Source organism: Ovis canadensis, chromosome 7 (assembly GCF_042477335.2).
Source record: "Ovis canadensis isolate MfBH-ARS-UI-01 breed Bighorn chromosome 7, ARS-UI_OviCan_v2, whole genome shotgun sequence".
NCBI classification, from domain to species: Eukaryota; Metazoa; Chordata; class Mammalia; order Artiodactyla; family Bovidae; genus Ovis; species Ovis canadensis.
This window is the reverse complement of record NC_091251.1, coordinates 70,004,389-70,031,022: the sequence shown is the minus strand read 5'-3', so window position 1 is coordinate 70,031,022 and position 26,634 is coordinate 70,004,389. Positions and strand designations below refer to the sequence as shown.

General features: G+C 36.4%; 1 protein-coding gene across 4 annotated transcripts in view; it reads right to left on the bottom strand.

Annotated features, from left to right (window-relative positions):
• The window catches only part of SPPL2A (signal peptide peptidase like 2A), a 55,794-nt gene that overhangs the window by 16,155 nt on the left and 13,005 nt on the right, over positions 1 to 26,634 (bottom strand). For 2 of the 4 annotated variants that reach the window (XM_069596545.1, XM_069596546.1), the window contains exons 2-11: positions 17,644 to 17,759; positions 17,153 to 17,335; positions 16,129 to 16,218; positions 15,434 to 15,567; positions 11,089 to 11,240; positions 7,054 to 7,150; positions 6,521 to 6,622; positions 4,528 to 4,609; positions 3,918 to 3,992; positions 167 to 223 (exon numbers count right to left, since the gene is read on the bottom strand). In XM_069596545.1, coding sequence (XP_069452646.1) covers positions 167 to 223; positions 3,918 to 3,992; positions 4,528 to 4,609; positions 6,521 to 6,622; positions 7,054 to 7,150; positions 11,089 to 11,240; positions 15,434 to 15,567; positions 16,129 to 16,218; positions 17,153 to 17,335; positions 17,644 to 17,694 — 1,023 coding nt within the window. In that variant the 5' untranslated portion in view covers positions 17,695 to 17,759. Of the gene's footprint in view, positions 1 to 166; positions 224 to 3,917; positions 3,993 to 4,527; positions 4,610 to 6,520; positions 6,623 to 7,053; positions 7,151 to 11,088; positions 11,241 to 15,433; positions 15,568 to 16,128; positions 16,219 to 17,152; positions 17,336 to 17,643; positions 17,764 to 26,634 lie in introns of all 4 variants that reach the window. The other 2 variants (XM_069596543.1, XM_069596544.1) reach the window with 1 other exon arrangement.

The window sequence follows — 26,634 nt, the reverse complement described above, 5'->3', positions numbered from 1 at the left end:
TTTAATAATTTAGAATAACTAACAAAAGGGCTATATTTTGTGAGAAACAAAGCTTTACAATACCTTAACATGCACTACATGACCAATGAATTACACAGGAAGGCAAAATTATTAACTGGACACACATATACACTGGCAGCCATCTGTACGTAACTGCCACCCCTACCTTTTCATTGTTTCCGAAAGGTCCAGCTGCAAGTTCAACCATGATACTCTCACCATTCTAAAAGTAAGAAAGGTAAAAGAAACTGTTCAATCACTTAAAGTGAACAACCTCCTAGTATTCACGACCTAGGGCTTCCCAGGTGGCGCTAGCAGTAAAGAGCCTGACTGCCAATGCAGCCGACTCGAGAGACGTGGGTTCGATCCCTGGGTCGGGAAGATCCCCTGGAGAAGGAAATGGCAACCCACTCCAGTATTCTTGCCTGGGAAATCCCATGGACAGAGGCGCCTGGGGGGCCCCAGTCCTTGGGGTCGCAAAGAGTCGGACACACACACACACGTTCATGATCTACTGCCACGGCTATGGCCTACCATAAGCTGATGGAAAGTCATCTGAAGACTGATTTTTTCCTAAAATGGTCTCTGTAGATGGCAAAAATTGGAGTTACCTAAAACAAATTTCACCTAGCACACTATCCACTTTATTAGAGCTCAACAAATAATAGAAACTTACAGATAAACCACACAAAAATTATTCAACTGAAGGTTTGAGCACTGATTTATACTGACAACTAATATCTAGCATTTCTTCTATGGGCTATACATTTTAAGTGCTTATACTTATATTATGCCATATACTATGTGTCATTTTTAGCAATAACAATGAACAGAGACAGAAGAAATATTGAAATTTTTTATATACAGATTTGTAATAAATCAATGGCTTTATTTAAATATACATTTAACCTTCTGTCTACTCACCACAATAACAATGAAGCCAAACTTGAAAAGATCAAGCCCTAAAGAACCTGAGAACATTTCTCTATCCTGACTCTTGTCCAGTTTCAGCTTTGCCTGCTCTTAATGCACCAATCAAAACATTAACCTTAGCAGAATTTTTTCGTTGTGCATGTCTAAGGTCTTTTTATGTGGGCTGTGTGAGAAATCATTAAAAAGTTCTTTCCTGGATAGTAAAGTCTACTGGGGAGAGGGGAAACATTTAGCTGTAGCAAGCTAAGACTGCATGAGCACCCACCTTACACTTAAAATAATGCCCCAAACAGGTCATGGGAAGATAAATAAATGCTGAATTTTTAGGAGAATTTGATTGATTAGCTCTACTATTTTCCATGTGGGTGGGGAGCATAAAATAAATTACTTGAGTTTATTTTTAAGAGGATTTCACTGATACTGAGTTGAGTAGAAAAAAGAATAAATTCCTTGGCTACAGAAATCTTTTTCTCATGTTAAGCTTTGGGTTACAGAAGGGTTAAATCACAGGAGTTTATGAAAATAAACTAATATTAAATACAGTTGCTTACAGGAAACTCCCATGATGTGATTCAATTTCCAGATAAAGAGTTTATTTTGGTTCATTTTCAAATTGTTATTTAAAACACTTAATTGAAGACCATTACTGACATCCTCTCATACATTCAAAGATATCTACCTGAGAAACTACTATTTGCAAGACACTATATGAAGTATGGTGACAGATGAAGAAAAAAAAAGACAGGCTCTTACTACCTGTACTCCTATGGCTACCTGCCCTGCCAACTCATTAAAAATCTACTAACACCAGGGTCAGGAAGTGATTTAGAATGCCTAAGATTTAATTCTTGAAATTTTCAGTGAAAACCACAAAAATCAGAAATCATGTATCTGGTTTTCATATTGATTTGCCTGACAAACCAGACTGAGAAGACAGTGTTGAGGTAAATCTACAAGAGTGAACTCCAAAGAGCACGTCAGTCTTTTCCATTGGATCAGATGACTAGAAGTCACGTTTCCAGTCAGTGGGATCGAAGATGGAAAAAAAGAAGAAGAAAAATTCTCTAACCACACAAGAAAGAAGACTCAAAGACATCTTTACTATTACCATATATACTTTTAAAATCCTGACATTTTTATGTGTACAAAATGGACATAGTTTGCTGGCAGACAAGTTTGGCATTTATAAAGTGACACTAGTGTAAAAACATAATGGAAAATTTACTTTTAGAAAAGAGTTTAGTTATAGCTTTTATGTTCACTGTGCATGTAAGTGTTATATGGCATGAAAGTGTTAATCACTTAGTCGTGTCCAACTCTTTGCAACACAATGAACTGTAACCCGTCAGGCTCCTCTTGGCCGTGGAATTCTCCAGGCAAGAATACTGGAGTGGGTTGCCATTTCCTTCTCCAGGGGATCTTCCCGACCCAGGAATCAAACCTTGGGCTCCTGCAACTGCAGGCAGATTCTTTACCGTGTGAGCCACCAGGGAAGCCTAAATGACTTCCCATATGACTACCCATTAACCTATGGGAATGGTTTTGTAAAGAGAGTGCTTTACTTTCATTATGAGTTCTGTGATGGAGTGACTTATAGAAACATTTTTAAACCAAATAAATTGACACAAGCTAGAACAAGTTTGGACTGAACTTCAAAATATGCTTTAGTAAATTAACAGCTTTTGCTATAATTCCTAATACTAGTTCTATGCTTTTTTTAGGTTACCATTGCAAATTAAGTCAATGAGCCAGATGGCTCACCATTAAAGCATGTAAAGGTACTAGTATTTGGGGACAGTTAATTACACTTGTTACCTAGTTGCAATTTTAGCTCCCCAGTGGGGCATATGTTTGTCTTATGCCATCATAGCCAGTACCAGAAATACAGATATTTCACAGATAGCAGAGGTTAAAGAATAAAGAACTACTAGGGGAAAAACAGTCATTATAAAATACTAAATATATGAAAGTGACAAAGGATAAAAAAATGATATAAAGTTAGAAAGTGAGACTCAAAATGGGAAAAGTAGAAGAATTAAGCAATAATTAGTAATATATTCATGAGATAAGAATAGGGACAAGGTAGAAGAATTAAGCAATAATTAATAACACATTCATGAGATAGGAATAGGGACAAGGTGGAAAACTGGGCCAATAATGAAGGACTACCACACTTACCCAACACCTTTCCCTTATTCTAAGGACAGCACCATGATTTTATTGAGGAGCTAGTGGTATAGCTGGGAATAGATGGCCTAGGAGTTTCAAGTTACTACAATTCTAACCTCATGGAAAAAGCCAGTCTGAGACAATGAAAAGGTGGACAGAAGCAGGAAGGAAGAGTATGTGCCCCTGGGTCTAGTTTCTCCTGACGACAGGCCCTCCCTGGCCTTTGCACATATTCTGAATAGATGGGACCTCTTTCATATAGAAAAGTTAGGTTGGATTTTTGCAGAAGGAACCGAAAGAATTCTGCTGATGGAAACAGAGGATAGAATGCTAGCAATACTCCCTCACTCAAATGATTAGGAAACTGAGGGCTAAGTGACTAGCAGCTCAGGGTTATAAAGTTACAGATCTACACTTTAGGTCTCTAGACTTCCAGCGTTGGGCTCTTTCTTAGTCTCACGCTAGGGTTACAGAAATGAAAGAAGCAATGACATCTTTTCATTCTTTTTTGCTGTCTGTATTATCTACAGCAAATATTTATTGTTTTCTAATAGGAGGAAAAGTTACTTTAAAATGTGTAGGAAGAAAATTCATAGACATTCTCATGTTTACATCCATCAGGAGGCTTTTTTTTTTTTAGCAAAATGGTGTAAAGCCTTAAAAATATCCTCTATTAAAAGGCCAATTTCAATGACAATTCTCTTAAGAGAATTAGAACCCAATCAATGGTAAACATCTGGAAAATCAATACTTTAAGAGCATATTTAAGATTCTAATCATTTAGTATGTCTCCTATGCATTTAAAAATATCATACCTTTGTGATGAATGGTGTTATGAAAACAAAAAATACATCATAGAGGAGGAGAAGGCCTAGAAGTATCACACATGACTGTTGAAGAAAGAAACAAATTTAAAGGTCAAACTTCTCAAATTTAAATTAAGAGATATTATTTTACAAATACAAATAAACATGTAACATACATTTAAACACTATTTTTAAGGGATTTAATGTTTATTACTATTTGTAGTTTTATTCTATAAATCACATTAAAATTTTATCTGCTTCAACCCACTCTTTTAAAAAAGAATCACTGAAGCAAAGAAATGTTCTTCCTTATTTTAGTCTTGTACAGATTATATGAATTTGGCATACTATGTGAATGATTAAAAATATTTTATGTAGAAAATCAGTGGTTTCTTGGGTTGGGGATTAGGACTAATTGATAAAGGGCATGATAGAGCTTTTGATGAGGTAAGAAATATTTTATAATCGATTGGGATAGTGGTTACAAAGTTACATATTTGTAAAGTTTTGATAATCTGTACACTTAAAATAGGTACATTTAATTAAATGTAAATTATACCTTAATAAAGTTGTTTTAAAAAGAAAACAATACTTTAGCTAGCAAAGTAGTCTACTTTACCTTGAAGTTGGGTAACTTCAGTGTTTTAATTAAATTCAGACAGAAAGCAATCCCCAAGATATCCTGTAAAATCCAAGCCCACCTAAAATCAAAAGAAATTCCTCTATTGTTTTACTCAGTTATTTTTAAGCGGAGTGTTTCAAAAGAAAAGTATCATTAAAGCAATACTGTTCAATTGCTATGATTTGACTATGAAGTAGCTGTTATAACAACAGAAAAACCTGTTACAGTCCCCATATTTTATTGTTCTAGTAGAATAGTCAAGGCTGTATATTGTCACCCTGCTTTTTTAACTTATATGCAGAGTACATCATGAGAAACGCTGGGCTGGAGGAAGCACAAGCTGGAATCCTCCAGCACAAGCGGGAATCAAGACTGCCGGGAAAAATATCAATAATCTCAGATATGCAGATGACACCACCCTTATGGCAGAAAGTGAAGAAGAAATAAAGAGCCTCTTGATGAAAGTGAAAGAGGAGAGTGAAAAAGTTGACTTAAAGCTCAACATTCAGAAAACTAACATCATGGCATCCGGTCCCATCACTTCCTGGCAGATAGATGGGGAAACAGTGGAAACAGTGGCTGACTTTATTTTTCTGGTCTCCAAAATCACTGCAGATGGTGACTGCAGCAATGAAATTAAAAGATGCTTGCTCCTTGGAAGGAAAGTTATGACCAGCCTAGACAGCATATTAAAAAGCAGAGACATTACTTTGCCGACTAGTCAAAGCTATTATTTTTCTCAGTAGTCAAGTATGGATGTGAGAGTTGGACCATAAAGAAAGCTGAGGGCTGAAGAATTGATGTTTTTGAACTGTCGTGTTGGAGAAGACTCTTGAGAGTCCCTTGGATTGCAAGGTTGGACTGCAAGTCCAACCAGTCCATCCTAAAGATCAGTTCTGGGTATTCATTGGAAAGACTGATGTTGAAGCTGAAACTCCAATACTTTGGCCACCTGATTGTGAAGAGCTGACTCATTGGAAAAGACCCTGATGCTGGGAAAGATTGAGGGCAGGAGGAGAAGGGGACGACAGAGGATGAGATGGTTGGACGGCATCATCGACTCGGTGGACATGGGTTTGGGTGGACTCTGGGAGTTGGTGATGGACAGGGAGGCCTGGTGTGCTGCGTTCATGGGGTCGCAAAGAGTCGGACACAACTGAGCGACTGAACTGAGAATAATGAATACTACTGCACTAAGAAAAAGTTGAAAGCCTGCTTCAGAAGAAAGTATATCAGACAAAAGTGCATATTTATCCTTAATCTTTGAATTTTACATGTCTCTTTTTAGAAAGATAGCTCATAACAAAGAATATGATGTTAATATACTTCCAGATAGCTAAAGCATAAAGGAAATGAGAGCTATACATCAAACTCTACCAGAAACTGACAACTAACATGAATAATTATCAACTGATTATCATACTTGGAGCTGCCTACAATTGTATGAACTCTCCTCCCAAATTTTGGGCCATTAAATCCTTTGGGGTTTTAATAATTTTATTAATAAACTGTTAAAATTATTTTCTGGTTTTCTTCCTGCAAATAGATAGAAACCTATATATTTTATTATATTTCTTTCTTTCTCACATGAAAGGTAGCATATGCTAGATATTCTTGCATATTTGGCTCTTTTCAGTTAAAAATAAATCCTGGAAATCACTGCATATCAATTCACAGAAATCTTCATTTTTGACAGCTGCGTTGCACTTCACTGTGTGGCTATACCATAAATAAGTATATTTTTGGAGCCTATTTCAGTTTAGATGTTTAAAGCCTAGTTTATATTTCCTTCTCTAGACAACCTCAAATCCATTAGCACAAGATTTCTTTATTTAAGTATTTAGTATGTTTCAAGACTAGGATGAAAAAAAAAAAAAAACAGACTAGGATGTTCTGGGGGAAAAAATCCATAACGAACAATTATCAAGGCTAGATATGAAACAACCTATCCTTAGTCTAACCTAAAAGGAAATATAATGAGTATTCATACCTATCTTCATTTCGAAATACAGCCCAAACAACAGCTACTGCTATGCACAGTCCAGAGAGAAAAATAAGTCTCACTTCAATGCTCTTGCCCCGACAGGTAATCCTAAAAGACAGTTTGAAATACATTAATTTATCCTAAAAATGAAATACAATGTTCACTTAATGTAACAAATGAATGTTTGCCACAGTGAGAAGAAAGTTTTTGAAACCTCAATTTTAAAGCCTTGACTTTAATTACTATGAATGATACATAATAAAATATTCACCAGTTCAACAGAACTGTGTTGATGAAAATGCTCTATATCTGTGCTGTCCAATACCACAGCCATTAGCCACATATGGTTATTTAGCACTTGAAATGTGGCTAATGGGACTGGGCAAGTGAATTTTTAATTTTATTTAATTTTAATTATTTTTAATTAAAATAGCAACATGTATACTGGACTTCACAGGTTTATAAAAAAGGTCCTATTTTTCCTATTGTTTTAAATTACAAAAACCAGTATTATGGGCTTCCTCACAAGAGATACATACGTGCATTGTCCACATTGTATCTTACGAACTAGTGCAGCAAGACAGTTGTACAGACTCATCGCTGATGCTATGCAGAAAATTGCTATCATAACATAAACTAGAAAAAAAGACACCAAATTATATGAGAATAGAGGAAACATGATAAGGAAACACGGTAAGAAAACTTTTATACAATTAATATTCTTTAGCTTTCTTATTGGATCATAATACTTTCAATTCAGTGACCATATCATAATCTGAATTGGTTACTAAACTGAACACACTTAGATCTTGAGCTTTAAGGGTGGTATTTCATGTGTTGTTTCAGTTCCACTACATACTACTAGGATTTCTTTACGGGCTGAGGCTGGCTCTGCAATTTTTTTTCTTTTTTAAAAAAATTTTACTATTACAGTTGATTTACAATACTGTATTAGTTTCAGGTGTACAGCTTCAGATTCTTTTCCATTATAGGCTATTACAAGATACTAAATATAGTTCCCTGTGCTATATAATACTCATTGTTTATAATAGATAGTGGGATATATGTTAATCTTATACTGCTACTTTATCCCTTTATCCCTTCCCTTTCCCCTTTAATTGTAAATTTCTTTTATATGTCTATGTTTATTTGTAAATAAACTGATCTGTATTATTTTTTAGATACCACATACATGATATCATATTATATTTGTCTTTCTTAGCGTAATAATCTTTCGGTTCACCCACGTTACTGCAAATAGCGTTATTTCATTGTTCTTTAACGACTGAGTCATATTCCATATTATATATATCTCATACCTTCTTTACCCATTCAGCTATTGATAAGCATTTAGGTTACTTCCATAAATTGGCTATTGTAAATAACACCACAATGAACATAGAAGTAGAAAGAAAGTATTAGCTGCTCAGTTGTGTCTGACTCTTTGTGACCCCGTGGACTGTAGCCCACCAGCCTACTCTGTCCATGGAATTCTCCAGGCAAGAATACTGGAGTGGGTTGCCAATTCCTACTCCAGGGAACTTTCCCAACTCAGGGATTGAGCCTGGGTCTCCTGCAACACAGGCAGATTCTTTACTGTCTGAGCTGCCAGGGAAGCTCCTAATGAACGTAAGGATGCATATATATGTTCTATTTAGTTTTTTGTTTTCTGAGAATAAATACACGGACGTGGAATTGCTAGATCATATGTTAGCTCCATTTCTAGTTTTTAAGGAACCTCCATACTGTTTTCCATAGCGGCCACACCAATTTATATTCCCATCAACAGTGACAGGAGGGTTCCCTTTTCTCCACACCCTCTCAAAAATATTATTTGTAGACTTTTTGAAGCTGGCCATTCTGACAGGTGTGAGATGAAATCTCATGTAGTTTTGATCTGCATTTCTCTAATAATCAGTGATGCTAAGCATCTTCTCATGTGCCTATAGGCCATTTGTATGTCATCTTTGGAGAAATGTCTATTTAGGTCTTCTGCCCTTTTTCTGATTGGGTTGTTTGTTTTTTTGATATTGAATTATATGAGCCATTTGTGTATTTTAGATACTAACCCCTGCTGGTTGCATCTTTTGCAAACATTTTCTCCCAGTTCATACGCTGTCTTTCAGTTTTGTTTACGGTTTCCTTTGCTATGTAAAAGCTTTAAGTTTTATTAGGTCCCATTTGCTTATTTTTGTTTTTATTTCTTTTGCCTTCAGAGACTGACCTAAAACAACATTGCTAGGATTTATGTTAGTAGTTATGCATTTTATCATTCAATGATTCAAAGTCACATGTTTGTTAAAGATGTCTATGAAGTGAGTTGTAGACATTTGTATTTAAATGGAAGAATTAATAAACCGCTTAAAATACTTTTTATTTATTTTTTTAGTGGAAATGTTTTACTTTTTTAAAAAATTAATTTATTTTAATTGAAGGACAATTATTTTACAATATTGTGGTGGCTTTTGCCATACATCAACATGAATCGGCCATAGGTACACATGTGTCCCTAAAATATGTTTAAAAAGCTTAAAGATGAGAACTTCCACCTACTTTAGACATTAATCATGATGTCTATATTTTCCTATGGGAAATTCATCTCTAATAACTTCACATGTGGTAAAACCAAATCCACTTAAACAGACCTCATTGTCTGGATATGATACTAAGGTATTAAAATACACAAATGTTTTTCTCTATTAGCTATACTGCGTTGAAAACTACTTAAAATTAAAAACATTTGATCTTGCTGTTGTTAAAAACAGGAAGAAATTATCATGCTCTTAAAGTATTACTTTGTGAGATTTCTCGAAATTTTACAATGGAAATACACATTTTAACTGAATTTTGAAAATTCCACTAGATTTCAGAAAACTATAACTTTGTTTTATATGTGAGAAAAGACAGCAAACTAGAGACAGTAAATAAGGGGCAGTAAATTAACCACTTTCTAATTGGTGATCTTGGACAAATTATTTTTTCATTGGCTTATTATTTGTTATTATTGCATATATATAACAGCCTAAGTAGTAAGATTGACAATCAAAGATTGCCAAGTTGAGTTTGTTTGGTCATCCACCAAAGGTCTCCAAACCAAGATTTTAAACTCTAGTGGAAGTCATGCTGTGGAAGCCATACCAGAGTTGTAGTGTCCTACTATACCTAAGAAAATGATTTGGCATGAGAGAGAATTTGGCAAATATAACTATCTTTAGTTACTTTCTTGAACATGACTTAATATAAGACGGTATGGAGAATCTTAGCAATTTAATACATTGAACATATTAAGAAATGGCATCAATTTTAGCCATAAGGAACCATTTGAAAGTGTATTAAATTTCACAATATCACACAAAATTGTCAGAGTCATAATTAGACCCCATGTCTTGGGATAAGCATGAGGTTTAATGATCTTCTTCCTCCTACACTGAAAATTACAGTTACAAACAGGGTCAATTTTTAAATAGTGATGAGTTTAAGGAAATCCCTTACCAAAAACTAAAACATGCTTTTAGGGTAAAGTAGAGAAATCTCTTTGTTCTATCAAAGACCACTAAATATATCAACTGAGGGTCAGACACACAATTGAAGGCTGAGAATTTAAAACAGAAAAATTAGCTGTGCAATGACGACATAATATAAATACCCCACTGGTATCCACTCTCCCAACAACATATTGAAATGAGTGATATTCCAAGAATAATTTTTCTAATTGGAAATATATATAAGTATAGTTTTAAAACTGCTACCATAGGAGAGGAGAAATTGAAAACTAAGGTGAAACTAACCTGAGGCCTCAGTTTTCTACTCCAGAAACTTATACTATTATTCTCTAAATAAACATTTTGTAGCCGGTGGTGGTTTTCACAAAGGGTTTTTGCTAATTCTCATTAGGCACACTCTCTTTTTCCCTGTGCTCCCTTCTCTTTCTGCTACGTGTTGGCTACAAATGGCAAATTTCCATCTTATCAGAACACTAAGTAGAGTGTTCAGGGGATGGGCAAGCCATGACCCTTTCCTTCCTAAAGGAAAAAGTATCATTTACTCTCTAGACTAGAAGCAAGCACCTGTGTGTTTTTAGATGTAGTATGATCTTAAATGTTCACACAAGTAAAACAAAATTTAAGCAATACTCTATTTTGATTTGCAAACTGAAAAAAAGGACCAATCACACTTTAGGAGTAAGTAGAAGCAATAAATTCATAATTTGAATAATCTTCTATTAGATTTCATGTAACTGTATATAGCTACCAAGAAATCCTTAGTCTGCTGCTTAGATACCAGTCTATTATGCTTTATCTGCAGAGAGGAAAACTTAGGGACCATAGCAATTCTTTCAGGTTGCCCATGAAGAAGTGTTCTTATTTTGAGTCACAGTGTATTTTAAATCAGAATTTTTTTTTAATCTCAGAGGAACAGGGAGCTAACATTTTTGACAGTTTAAAAAGTTAATATCACTTTTTAATTATTCACTTAAGTTTTCCAGTTGAATGCCTTAAAGGAAAAGATAAATCTGGCAAAGAAAATGAAAAGATTGTATGCTAAACAGTAGCAAATATAAAATGATTTCTTACCCAACCATTTGTAGAAGAAATAAAGTAAGACCATCATAATACAGCAGATGACCACAAATATTATAACTGTTAGAGGGCTAAAAGTAAAGTATTCTTCCTTCTTTTTCTTCATTTCTCTATCTTCAGTATTTGTCATTGCCTTCATGTTTTCTCTGCATAAACACACACAAAACTTCAGCAATCTCTGCCAAGTACAGTCATTTTTAAAATCTATCTGTAATATTAACTTAAAGTTGTTTCTGATTACAAAGTTAATATACTTGAAAAGTTATACACCATGAAGAAATAAATCTAGAAGTAAAAACTCTCTATAATTCAGAGTCGGTGTTATTAACTTATGAAACTACTTTTTTCTGGAGACAAAACTGTTGAAACAGAAGCTATTTATTACATAAAAAATTTATGTTTTGGTGATGTTTATATTATCTAATTTGGAAACTACACTGATGTAATGTTTAAAATAAAAACCAATTCTTTTTATACACATAATATTACCAACTTGCAGACAGTAAACTACTTTTAAAATTAGCTTCTCTTCAATGTAAAACACTAACTTATTCTATCAGTCAGCTCAGTATTTACTGTAAGTCTGTTTGGTGCTCATCAACATATTATGAAGGATTCAAAAGAAGTTCAAGACATAGCTTTGTCCTACCTTGATTCAAGGTAGCAAAATATAGTTTCTAATTCTCCCAATACCCCTTCTGGGGTCACACAACTAGTGAAAGGCAGACACAGGAGCTGAAGAGGAAAGGGTCACAAGCTTCTTTAATTGAACAGTCAGTTTCTGTTCTGTCACCTTATCTCTTCCCAGTTATACAGAAGCCACTAACGTACTTTTCTGGCACCAGTCCCTTCAACTCTGGTTTACTAAAATGGTATTCCCGATTGCTTCTTGGCCTTTTGGCTAAGATCAAGTGTAAAATGGTGTTCCGTTTCTTTTTCATATATCCTGATCCTTTTCACCAGGTCTGGGCTAAATATAAACTTTAGGTTAAAAAAAAAAGATTTATTTCTATCAACTGGTACATTTGCTAAGCTGCTTATTTATCAACATGCCACTTTCTTATCAGAAAACTGGGTATCAGGATGGTTACTATTCCATGCATCTGTGACTCTAGGGAGGCTGCCTGGGAAAGGAGCAGGGAGAAGGTTTGAGGAGGAACACACAGTACTTCCCTGAAACTGTAGAGCCAGATGACAGGGCATTGACAGAGTTTCAACAAAAGTGGTACTTGAGTGGGAAAACATGCCCACCTTTGGATAAATTCATTGCAAACATTTATTTAAGGACATTTCTATCACAGAACCCATATAAGGCATAATTACCAAAAGGTTATATATTCATATTCAATTTATACCAGGTAATTTATTGAAGGAAAATATATTTTAGGTTTACATCATGTTAAAATAATACAACTCATCTTTTTTTAAAAAACTGTATTCAAATCAGGTTGAGAGCCACAGGCAATAGGAAGCTAAGCTTTCTTTCCTGTCATCTTGAGTTTATGATGAGGACTAGTTATATGCATGCATGCTCAGTTGCTCAGTTGTGTCTGACTTCTTTGAGACCCCATGGGCTATAGTCTGCCAGGCTCCTCTATCCCTGGGATTTTCCAGGTAAGAATACTGGAGTAGGCTGCCATTTTCTTCTTCACCAGTTATATGAGGGCTCATTATAACAGGAGTTTAACTCTCTACTGAAAAGTCTTTATATGGAACCTAAGCATTTTTCCTTTTTTGCATACAGCAGTACATCTTTCATTTGGCAGGTTAATTCTGGGTTATGAGGTTCTGTTCTAGTAAACCTTTCCTTTCCTAAGCCATATTCTCTTTTCCCCTCTCTTTCAGTCTAACTCTCTTTACTTGCTAAATAATTGCTCCTGTGTTCTTTTTTAAAATGAAGGTATAGAAGACATATAACATTAATTTCAGGTGTACTACACAATGATTTGATAATTGTATATACTGCAAAATGATTACCACAATAAGTTTAGTTCACACCCATCAGCACATAGTTAAAAAAATTTGTTTTTCTTGTGATGAGAACTTTTAAGAGCTGCTTTATTCGCAACGTTCAAATATGCAGGAGTCATTCGCTACGGCCACTGTGCTGTGCGTCACCAGGACTTAGTTATCTTATGACTGGAAGTCTGTACCTCTTGAGCACCTTCACCCATTCTTCCCGCCCTCCACCTCCCCACCTCTGGTAACCACCAATCTGTTCTCTGCATCTATGAATTCATTTTTTAAAAGATTCCACACATAAATGAGATGTTCCGGTATTTATCTGTGTCTGACTTATTTCACTTAGCATAAGTAATATCCTCAAAATCCAGCCATGCTGTTCTAAACGGTCCTTATGTCAATAATTCTACTTTTTATGAAACTTATTCCATTTTACCATTGATTAATACTCTTGCTCTATACTGTCACTCCCACCCACAACATACACACTTCATTTTTTCTATCTTTATCCTACTTTGGGGGCTTCCCTTGTAGCTCAGTTGGTAAAGAATCTGCCTACCATACAGGAGACCTGGGTTCAATTCCTTGGTCGGGAAGATCCCCTGGAGAAGGAAATGGCAACCCACTCCAGTATTCTTGCCTGAAGAATCCCAGGGACAGAGGAGCCTGGCAGGCTATAGTCCATGGGGTCGCAAGAGTCGGACATGACTTAGCGACTAAACCACCACCACCACATCTTACTTTTAGAACTGGTCACTTCAATTTCAAAATCCTTAACTCTGCAGGTAAAAGATATCTCTTCTCCCAACCTAGTTACTGAAGGCAAAACATTGTTTGTTTTTCTCCATCATCATGTTTTATGATTAAGTCAACTTGTATGTACTGCTCTGCCACCTTCAATTTTCTTGAGGAGGAGCCTGTCCTGACAGGTACATTAAGCTTGCCTTGCTAACTCAAAGTCCATGGACCAGTTTGTTAAAAAATGCAGAATCTCAGCATTCACCCCAAGCCTATGAAATCTGAATTTTTAAAAATTTTAATGGACACGGGTTTGGGTGGACTCCGGGAGTTGGTGATAGACAGGGAGGACTGGTGTGCTGCAGTGCATGGGATCACAAAGAGTTGGACATGACTGAGCAACTGAACTGAACTGAATGAGATCCCAAAACAGTTTGTATTCACATTACATCTTGAGCAGCACTACTCTAGAAAAGAAACAATTTACATAATAATGTAAGTACAGTGAGAATCTATATTAAATGGAAAAACATTTTCAATGAATCAGTAGCTTTTCAGAAATTATAACATTTTACCATACGATCTAGAAAATGATTTTGGAGATCTTCCATACTAGGCTTTATAAAGATTAATAGTGCAAAATATAATGGCTACTTATGTGAAGACATGTGACTAACACATGCTGAAATGTGTTTTCCAAATATGTAAAATATTTTAAGCTCAGTACTCTAGGAATCTATGCTTGTTAGATTTCTCTTACTGTAAGTCAATCAAATTTTAGTATTTTGAGAAATTACAAATAAGCTTATTAGCTTTGCTGCTGCTGCTGCTGCTAAGTCGCTTCAGTCATGTCCGACTCTGTGTGACCCCATGACGGCAGCCCACCAGGCTCCCCTGTCCCTGGGATTCTCCAGGCAAGAACACTGGGGTGGGCTGCCATTAGCTGGCATCAAATAAGCCCTTTTTAGTGGAATCTATAGATCAATTCACAAGGTGAACATATTGTCCTTTATGTACAAAATAATGTGCTCTGAGCACAATTTTTTACTCAGAGTTATGAAAATGAATTGATTCTTCTAAACTACACTGCCTGCTTTAATCTACAGCAAAAGGTACATAACTGTAAGAACACTGGGTTTAGGTTTTTATTAAATAGACAAATCCAAATTTCATGTACCTTTGAAATTTCTATATTTAAATTAAAATATGGACATGCTTAATTAATATCCAATTCCTAAAGCACTGAATAGAATGGTGAAGTCACATTGTAATGATTCAACTCAGGAGGAGCTGAAAAACTCCCCACCCTGATTATTTTCTTCCAATCTAAGCGAATAGGTACATTAGGATGCTAACTATCTCCACCTTTTCTGGGTGAGGTAATAAAACATTTTCATGTAAGAGCCTTTGGTGAAATTTCAATGTTTCCTTGCCAGCAGAAGAACAAGAGGAACCTACAACTCCCTTCTTCTCAGTGAAAAGTTGAAGATCTCTGTGAGGACAAACCTACAATCTAACGTTGTCAGCACTGTATTCTGCAAACAAGTAGAACTTTAAGTGTTGTTACATGAGAAAATGATTAAAGACAATAATTTTTTAACCATTTATCTTAAAAACAATGAAGTTTAATTAAGCTTACAATTCAATTAGCCCGCTCCAGTATCCTCCTAATGCCACAGTGAATACAGCAATTACAAAAATAACCACCATAGTATAGTCAAAGTCAGGCCACGATGGAGAATACATTTTCACAATAATGTTATCTCCGAGAGTCTGAAATGCAAAATAACAGTTAATACACTGGAATTCATTTTCTTTTTACTATAGAGTATGGTAGCAATATTCCAATTTCATTCTAGTATGGACAGGATATATAAGACAGTCAAGAATAACAGAATTATTTTGAAAACATAATATAGTCTCGTCAAAATTATGAGGCATTGCTTTATTAAAAGCAAAAGTGTGGTGTTTCATACATTGACATTTTGTTCATAAGATTTTTTTTTTAATCTTTATTTTTACTTTATTTTACTTTACAATACTGTATTGGTTGGATTTAAGATTAAGATAAATGATATAATACAAAGATTTTAAAAAGGTCAAAAAAAGAAATGTTTCAACATCAAGACTCTGAATGTTTCAAAATGTTTCTCAAACATCAAGACTCTGAAACACCTTGTGCTAAATGGGGAGGGGCTGAATAAGATTTGACTGAGACTAGAAAGTTTCATCTTACTAGCAAATGGAACATATATATTAATTTAAATATCAGTGGTTTAAAGTACAAAATTGTACTATTTATAAACTTTATCTAACAGATCATTATTAATTTACCTGCTTCATATCTTTAAAGTCTTTGTGGTTTATAAAAGCAATCAATATTTTCACATCAAGAAATTCAGATTTGTTCCCTGAGGGAGGAAACTAAAAGAAAAAAAAATTATGAAAACTTACAAACTACTAGTGTATTTACAGAATAAAGTACAAATTATTCATTAACTACAAATATCTTTTTTAAGTTATAAAACAATGTTTCATGTGTTCTTTCTTAATATTATAATATTAAAAAGGATTCAAACTGGAATCTTTTTAGCGTAAGTTTAAATTATATCAATTTAAATTTATACACACACACACGTTCCTAACATATCTTGTCTATTTTAGGAGTGGAAAAGAAACAAAATTTTCCAATTAAACACCTATTTTAACCAGAATGTTTAGGACTACCACCATCAGATTATTCAAAACTCAGCCCCTATAGCACAGGGAACCCAACTTAATGTTATGTGGCAGCTTGAATGAGAGGGGAATTTGGGAGAGAATGGATACATGTATATGTATGGCTGAGACCCCAATCAGTCCATCCTAAAGGAATCAGTCCTGAATATTCATTGGAAGGACTGATGCTGAAGCTGAAACTCCAATATTTTGGCCACCTGATGTGAAGAACCGACTCTGGAAAAGACCCTGATGCTGGGAAAGATTGAGGGCAGGAGGAGAAGGGGACGACAGAGGATGAAATGGTTGGATGGCATCACCGACTCGATGAACATGGGTTTGAGTAGGCTCTGGGAGTTGGTGATGGACAGGGAAGCCTGGCGAACTGCCATCCATGGGGTCGCAAAGAGTCGGACACAACTGAGAGACTGAACTGAACTGAGACCCTTCACTGTTCAGAATCTACCACAACATTGTTTGTTAATCAGCTACATCCCAATAAAAAACAAAAAGTTTAAAACAAAACCCAAAAAAACCCCCAAAACACTCAGCCCCAAACCACACACAAAGAATATAATTCACCTCCTGTAATATTTGATATCATGAACTCAAAAGAAGTTATTATAGTTTAATAACTTACTAGGACACTGTTATTGGCAACCAACAAAGCTTCAGCACCTCCTGTTTGTGCAATTTTGGCTTTTTCAAGAAAATGGCAGGTTCCCCACTGTACCACAACTGCTTTGTTCTTTATTCCCTCAGGAGGAATATCAGAAATGTTGCAGAGTGGTGTGATAGTCAGATTCATCAAACTAGTGGAAGTCTGGAAAGAAGAAATGTCTTTAATAATATATATATCATATTTCACCCTAAAGGCATTCAAAGAGAGTTATCAACATTGGTTTAACACAACGTTTTTTTAAATTAGAAACATTTGATGACAATCAGGCTTTGAGGTAGGTATTTTTTAATTTTCTAACTTGTTTTTCTCATAAAGAGAAAAATACTAAAGCAAAAGCAATAAATATTAATCATAATGTTATAATTAGGTTACACACTGAAACATTATAACCACTCATTCTCACCATTCAATATTTTGTTATAAATAAATAGGAACTGTGATTTACTTACTGCATTTTCTAGGGTACTTGGAAGAGATGTCCAGTGAGGGTTATATAGCATGCAGTAGTCCTTAGACAGTGAAGGCGTGCCATTTCCAGAGGCGTGGAGGATTGCTTCTTGAGCAGCTGTCTAGGACACAAACAGTAATTTTCACAGTGGCAATGATTCAGCTTGCCAAGAACTAAGGATTTTAATAAAGCTGTTTATATACAGGTTTGAACACATTTCCTTAAGGGGTAAGGTCCTCCAATGAACTTCTTTGAGGAAATAGTAAAACTGTACATGGTTGCTCAGAAAATGTTCTTGAAGGAAGTCACTTTTTTAATGGCCCATGTTATAAGGGCCATATCCCAGGGAGGAATCTTGTTATGATGTTATAACTTCGATACTCCCTTCACACCCTGAAACTTTACTTCCCAATCTCTTATGAGTTATTATTTCATTATTCATATTCTATAAAAGACAATGCACCTGAAATCCCTTAACCTATTTTACCTTCCATATTCTATGAGTTACTAGGGAAAAAAATTTTTTTCCTTTTATTTTTGGCTGTGCTAGGTCTCTGTCACTGGGCAGGCTCTTCTGTAGTTGTGGCAAGCTGGAGCTACTCTCTAGTTGCAGTGTGCAGGCTTCTCATTCAGTGGCTCCTCTTGTGACAGAGCACGGGCTTGAGGGACGCAGGCTTTAGCAGTTGCCACACGTGGGCTCAGTAGTTGCGGCACAGAGGCTTAGTTACTCTGTGGCATGTGGGATCTTCCACGTGTCTCCTGCATTGCAGGGTAAACTTCTAAGTGCTATCTTTGGAAATGAACCAGAGAAACTAGAAATCTCAAGTTTTCAAGACCCTGCAAAAAATCTATTCCAAAAGACCAATCTAGAGTTTAAAGTGCAAAAAGAAGGTCTAGAAGAATGTTCTTTCCTTACGCCTCATTTCCCACTACCAAGGAAGAAGAGAGACAAGAGGTAATAAGCGACTAAAAAGAAAACCCATAGTACACGGGGGCAGGGGGTGGGAGTGGAGCCTATGATGTGAAGAAACAGCCCAAGATAACTAGAACGCTACTCTGCATCACAATTCCCTTTAAACTTGGATCAATCCAGATCCTTCCTCTCTCCTTTGAGAAAGTCTTATACTACAACCAAAGTGAGAAAAAAGATTGTCTGGCAGTTAAAGATGGTGTACTACCAAGGCTCTGCCGCTAAAGTACGCACCGACATTCGACCATTTTTGATCTATTAATTTTGTAAATTTGTAATTTTGGTAATTATATAGAAGTCAATCTAAATATATAAGAAGTACAGAAATGCTCTAATCCATGTTCTCCTACCTAAAATCTCTTGTGAACATTTGGGATTTGAGGGCTTTCTGACATACTTGGGACTTCATTAGCTTATGGACCTAAGAAAGGGTAGGGAATTCTTCAAACATGCCATCAGATTACATAAAATGTTACATAATGAAATTATTTCTGGAAAAAAGAAATGCAGTTTTCGTTCAGCTACATACTTGGTGTCTATGAATGGATTCTGACAGCAGAGGTGGACAGAGCTGTTAAATTATTACTGAATCTATTGTTTGGGATTGCTTGATGTTCAAGTTATGCCCAATTTGGTTAGTTTGCAAATATAGCCTCTTCCACCTTGTTCTTTGTACCCTTTCGACAAGACCCCATTAGTCTTTGAGGACTTCCTTGTTTCTAGGCTGAATTTATCCTTTACCTGTCACAGATCAGAACCAGGAATTCTCCCAAGCTCCTTTTGGAAAGGACTGTATTTAAAATAGGATTTGGTTTTAACAAAAAGCAAATGAAAAAGGAAAAATAAAAGAAGCTAAAGGCAAAGGAGAAAAGGAAAGATACACCCATCTGAATGCAGAGTTCCAAAGAATACCAAGGAGAGATAAGAAAGCCTTCCTCAGTGAACAATGTGAAGAAATAGAGGAAAACAATTGAACGGGAAAGACTAGAGATCTCTTTAAGAAAATCAGAGATACCAAGGGAACATTTCATGCAAGTTCAGTTCAGTTCAGCTGCTCAGTCGTTTCCGACTCTTTGCTTCCCTGTCCATCACCAACTCCTGGAGCTTACTCAAACTCATGTCCATCAAGTCAGTGATGCCATCCAACCATCTTATCCTCTGTCATCCCCTTCTCCTGCTTCAATCTTTCCCAGCATCAGGGTCAATAAAGGACAGAAACGGTATAGACCTAACAGAAACAGAAGATATTAAGAGAAGGTGGCAAGAATACACAGAAGAACTGTACAAAAAGACCTTCATGACCCAGATAACCACAATGGTGTGATCACCTACCTAGAGCCAGATATCCTGGAATGTGAAGTCAAGTGGGCCTTAGAAAGCATCACTATGATCAAAGCTAGTGGACGTGATGGAATTCCAGTTGAGCTATTTCAAATCCTGAAAGATGATGCTGTGAAAGTGCTGCACTCAATATGCCAGACAATTTGGAAAAACTCAGCAGTGGCCACAGGACTGGAAAAGGTCAGTTTTCATTCCAATCCCAAAGAAAGGCAATCCCAAAGAATGTTCAAACTACCTGCATAATTGCACTCATCTCACAAGATATCAAAGTAATGCTTAAAATTCTCCAAGGCAGGCTTCAACAGTACATGAACTGAGAACTTCCAGATGTTCAAGCTAGATTTAGAAAAGGCAGAGGAGCGAGAGATCAAATTGCCAACATCTGTTGTATCATCAAAAAAGCAAGAGAATTCCAAAAAAACATCTACTTCTGCTTTATTGACTACATCAAAGCCTATGACTGTGTGGACCACAACAAATTGTGGAAAATTCTTAAAGAGATGTGAATGCCAGACCACCTGACCTGCCTCCTGAGAAATCTGTATGAAGGTCAAGAAGCAACAGAACCAGACATGGAACAATGGACTGGTTCCAAATAAGGAAAGGAGTATGTCAAGGCTGTATACTGTCACCCTGCTTATTTAATTTATATGCAGAGTACATCATATGAAATGCCAGGCTGGATGAAGCACAAGCAGGAATCAAGATTGCAGGGAGAAACATCAATAACTTGAGATATGCAGATGACACCACCCTAATGGCAGAAAGCAAAGAGGAACTGAAGAGCCTCTTGATGAAAGTGAAAGAGGAGAGTGAAAAGGTTGGCTTAAAACTCAACACTCAAAAACTAAGATCATGGCATCCAGTCCCATCATTTCATGGCAAATAGATGGGGAAACAATGGAAACCGTGACAGACTATTTTCTTGGGCTCCAAAATCACTGCAGGTGGTGACTGCAGCAATGAAATTAAAAGACGCTTGCTCCTTGGAAGAAAAGTTATGACCAACCTAGACAGCTTATTAAAAAGCAGAGACATTACTTTGCCGACTAGTCAAAGCTATTATTTTTCTCAGTAGTCATGTATGGATGTGAGAGTTGGACCATAAAGAAAGCTGAGGGCTGAAGAATTGATGTTTTTGAACTGTGGTGTTGGAGAAGACTCTTGAGAGTCCCTTGGACTGCAAGGAGATCCAACCAGTCAATCCTAAAGGAAATCAGTCCTGAATATTCACTGGAAGGACTGATGCTGAAACTCCAATACTTAGGCCACCTGATGTGAAGAACTGACTCATTGGAAAAGACCCTGATACTGAGAAAGACTGAAAGCAGAAGGGGACGACAGAGGATAAAATGGTTGGATGGCATCACCAACTCAATGGCCGTTGAGTCTGAGCAAGCTCCAAGAACTGATGATGGACAGGGAAGCCTGGCGTGCTGCAGTCCATGGGGTGGCAATGAGTTGGACATGACTAAGGGAATGAATTGACTGACTTGGTTTTAACTGTGTCTAAGGCTGCTGAAGTGGTATAACCTTTACAACAGACAACTGTCAATATCAATCAAACTTTTTTTATTGGAGTATAGTTGCTTTACAATGTTGTTTAGTTTCTACATTACAACAAAGTGAATCAGCTACATGTGCATATATATTCCCTCTCTCTCGAGCCTTCCTCCCACCCCTCAATCAAATGTTTTAAATATATATAATTCTCTGATTCATATCCTACAGTTGTATTATTATTACACAATGCACAAGACTGTAGAAAGATAAATGTACAGGGATATTCACTGCAATATTATCTGTTATAGCAAAAACAAAAGAACAACATCTTCTACAGATAAGGATCCATTACATTATGGTATATATTGTACACAGCTTCAAAAAGAAAGAACTTGATCTACTTGTAGAAATACATATCCATAGTGAGAAAAGCAAATTTCAGAAAGATATTTACAATGTTTCCTATTTTCATAAAAATAAAGGTCCCTATACGTGCCTGTACATTTACGCTAACTTAAAGAATGACAGAGAGAGAAACACACCAGCCTGTTTAAAAGACAAAAGAACAGGAAAACAAAAGCAAAGATGAAGATGTAAAAAGACTGGAAAGAGAAAATTAAAAAAGGAAAACACAATCAAAGAAAACAAAAAGGTATGAAATCCCTCTCTTGCCATCCTGCCCACAGTCACCCCTTAAGGGCTTTTATGTCTTTCCAGATACTATCTATGAATATTTAAGACAGATAGAAAGATAGACAGATCTCAAATATATACATTGTTTGTTTTACACATATGGGATCATACTATATATACTACTGTGTAGCTTTTCTAAAATTTATCTTACTGAAGTATAATTGATTTACAACACTGAGTTAATTTCTAATGTAGAGTGACTCAGTTCTACATATACAAATTTTTTTTCATTATGATTTATTAGAGGATATTGTAGTTCCCTGTGCTATAGAAGACTGTTGCCTATCCTATACATAGTAGTTTGCATCTGCTAATTACAAACCCCCAATCCTTTCCTCAACACCCCTTCTGCTAAGCAAGTCTATTCTCTATGTTTGAGTCTGTTTCTGTGTCATAGAGAAATTCATTTTTGTCATATTTTAGATTCCACATGTAAGTGGTATCATATAGTATCTGTCTTTCTCTCTTTGACTTACTTAGTATACTCTCTAGGTCCACCCATGTTGATACAAATGGCATTGTTTCACTCTATCATGGCTGAGTAGTATTCTGTTGTTTAAATGTACATCATCTTTATCCATTCATCTATGAATGAACATTTAGGCTGCTTCCATGTCTTGGCTACTGTAAATAGTGCTACTATGAATATTGGGTTGCATGTATCTTTTTGAATCATAGTTTTCTCTGGATATATGCCCAGGAGTGGGATTGCAGGATCATATAGCAACTCTATTTTTTTTTTTTTTTTTGAGGAACCTCCATGCTGTTTTCCATAGTGGTTGTACCAATTTACATTCCTAACAACAGCACAGGAGGGTTCCCCTTTCTCCACACCCCCTCCAGTATTTGTTATTTGTAGACTTTTTAATGATGGTCATTCTGACTGGGGTAAAGAGGTACCTCACTGTAGTTTTGACTGGCGGTTCTCTAATAATTAGCAACGTTGAGTGTCTTTTCATGTGATTGTATGTTAGCCCACATGTATTCTTTGGAGAAATGTTTATTTAGCTCTTCTGGCCATTTTTCAATTGGGTTGTTTGTTTTAATGTTTCTGAGCTGCATGAGCTATTGGTATATTTTGGAAATTAAACCTCTGCAGGTCACTTCAGTTGCAAATACTTTTTCCCAGTCCATAGGTTCATTTTTTCATTTTGTTTATGGTTTCCTTTGCTGTACAAAAGTTTGTATTTTTGCTTTTATTTCTATTGCCCTGGAAGACTGACCAAAGAAAACATTGGTATAGTTTATGTCAGAGAATGTTTTGTCTTATGTGCTCTTCATAGGAGTATTAAAGTGTCATGTCTTATATTTAAGTCTTTAGGCCATAAAATTTTATATGTCAGAGTTTCCATATTGATACATATACACTATTTCCTTTTTCAAAAAATATGGTATTGTATGTATGTATGTAAAAATATGTATGACATTCAGCATTACTTTTATAATTACAAAAGCTAAGGGATTTTTTAAAAAGCTTAAAAGTATAAGAAAATACAAAGATGTCCAACTATAAGTAACATTTGTTGCTACAGAGGGACTACAATCTTCCTATGATGGTAGAAAACTACTATCGACATAAGCAAAACTCACTGATGTGGGAATTACTAAGGCAAACACAAATTTTAGTGGAAGATTAGTATAAGAGAGGAAAGGATACCCAGACATAATTGTAGAATAGTTAGTACTGGTTATGGAACATGCAGTAAATTTCTTAAAACAAGATAATATACCCAAATAATTTAAGCATTTCCACTACATTTCAACAGCTCAGTAAAATTTTGAAAATTCAGTTTCTCAGCAATAGAGTCCATGTGTTTTTGGAAGGATAGGTCTGGGATAGAATGGCAGTTCACCATTTACTGGCTATACTACAAGTCATTAAACCTGTTCTGGGTGTTATCATTAGGTTTTTGGGGGTGGGGGGCGGTGGTGGTGCATGGCTTGAGGGATCTTAGTTCCCCAACCAGGGACTGAACATGGGCCCTGGCAGTGAAAGCACCAAGTCCTGACCACTGGACGGCCAGGGAATTCCCTCTTCAGCTTTGATATGACAAAAATGTCCATATCTCACAGAGCTGTCACAATAATTAAGTTAGACCGTGCAACTGCTAACACATATTAAGCTCATAATAAATGGTAACTGTTATTATTAATAATGTATCTAGCACCTTGCCATGTACTTGTACCACGCAGGAGAAATACAAGATGATTAGCAGTTACTTAGGGCTTGGTAGAAGGTGAGAATGGGATAGCTACAGAATATGAAGTTTCTTTCTTTCTTCCTTTTTTTAAAATGGACTTTATTTTTCAGATCACCTTTAAGGTCACAGCAAAACTGAGCAGGAAGTATGGTATTCCTACATCTTTCCTTACCACACAAACTCATAGCCTCCCTCCAACCTCTGTTATTAACATTTGTTACCATCTATGAGTCTACATTGAAAATCTGTTACCACCCAAAGTCCAAGGTTTACATTTACAGTCTCCCCTGGTGTTTTATGTCCTATTGGTTTTGATAAATATATAATGACATGTATCCAGCATTACAGTATCACATGGGAAAAGAAATAGCTCCACTGCCCTAAAAATGCTCTGTCCTCTACCTTTCTGGTTTCTCTCTGAGGTGATGTCAATGTTTTAATATTGACTGTAGTAATGGTTTTTCATAGTAAAGCTATGGTTTTTCTAAGTAGTCATGTATGGATGTGAGAGTTGAACTATAAAAAGCTTTGTGCTGAAGAATTAATGCTTTTTAACTGTGGTGTTGGAGAAGACTCTTGAGAGCCCCTGGGACTGCAAGGAAATCCAACCAGTCCATACTAAAGGAAATCAATCCTGAATATTCATTGGAAGGACTGATGCTGAAGCTGTAACTCCAATACTTTGGCCACCTGATGCGAAGAACTGACTCATTGGAAAAGACCCTGATGCTGGGAAAGACTGAAGGTGGGAGGAGAAGGACACGACAGAGGATGAGACGGTTGGATGGCATCACCAACATGATGGACATGAGTTTGAGTAAGCTCCGGGAGTTGGTGATGGACAGGGAAGCCTGGTGTGCTGCCATGGAGTCGCAGAGTTGGACACGACTAGGCAACTGAACTGAACTGAACTGAACTGGTGTTTTATATTCTATGAAGTAAAGTGAAGTGAAGTGAAGTCGCTCAGTCATGTCCAACTCTTTGCGACCCCGTGGACTATAGCCCACCAGGATCCTCCATCCATGGGATTCTCCAGGCAAGAATACTGGAGTGGGTTGCCATTTCCTTCTCCAGGGGAATCGTCCCGACCCAGGGATTGAACTCAGGTCTCCCACATTGCAGGCAGATGCTTTAACCTCTGAGCCACCAGGGAAGCCCTTATATTCTGTAAGTTTTGACAAATGTATAATGACATGCATCCACCATTACAGTATCACATGGGAAAAAAATAGTTTCACTATCTTAAAAAGCCTCTGTGCTGTACCTATTTGGTTTCTTTTTGAGGTGATGTCAATGCTTTAACATTGACTGTAGTAATGGTTGCACCTATGTGTAAATATATTAAAAGCCACTGAATTGTTCACTTTAAGTGGGTGAATTTTATGGTATATAAATTATATCTCAATAAAGCTGCCCCCTCCCCGAAAGAAACACTAAATAAGCAATTATAGTCTTGTTGGGAAGATTAAAAACAAACCTGAAACAGATAATCACAAACAGAATATGATTAAAGACAGTCTCTAGTAAAAGCTTTAGTAGTTCTTGGGCTGTTGGAAGGGCTTCACTGGTGGCTCAAATGGTAAAGAATCCACCTGTAATGCAGGAGACTTAGGTTCAGTTCCTGGGGCAGGAAGATCTCCTGGAGAAGGGAATGGTTACCCACTCTAGTATTCTTGCCTGGAGAATTTCCATGAGAGGAACCTGGTGGGCTATAGCCCATGGTGTTGCAGAGTTGGACACAACGGAGCGACTAACACTTTCACTTTTCACTTCAGGGTGCTGGAAATGCAAATTCTTGGACCCTATTCCAGATCTACTCAATCAGAAACACTGAGAAGTTTATTTTTAATAAGCCCTTATGGAAATGTTGACCCTTGTTAAAGTTTGAGTACCACAGCTGTATGGAGAAGGAAATGGCAACCCACTCCACTATTCTCGCCTGGACAGAGGAGCCTGGTGGGTTACACAGCCCAGAGGGTTGCAAAAAGAGTCAAAGATATGACTTAGTGACTAAACAACAACAATCACAAAACCAAAGCTATGTGGATGGTGCTTCGCAAGATTTAATGCACAAATTATTTAATTATCATATTAAAATGCAGATTCTGATTCAGTGGGTCTGGGTGGAATCTGAGATTCTGCATTTCTAACAAGCACCCAGGTGACCCTGCTGCTGCTCTATGGACTCAACCTTGAGCAGCAAAAGCAATAAGGCAATAAGAGCGCAGTCATCCCTCAGTAACTGAGGGAGATTGGTTCCAGGACAGATAATGAAATCCAGGTA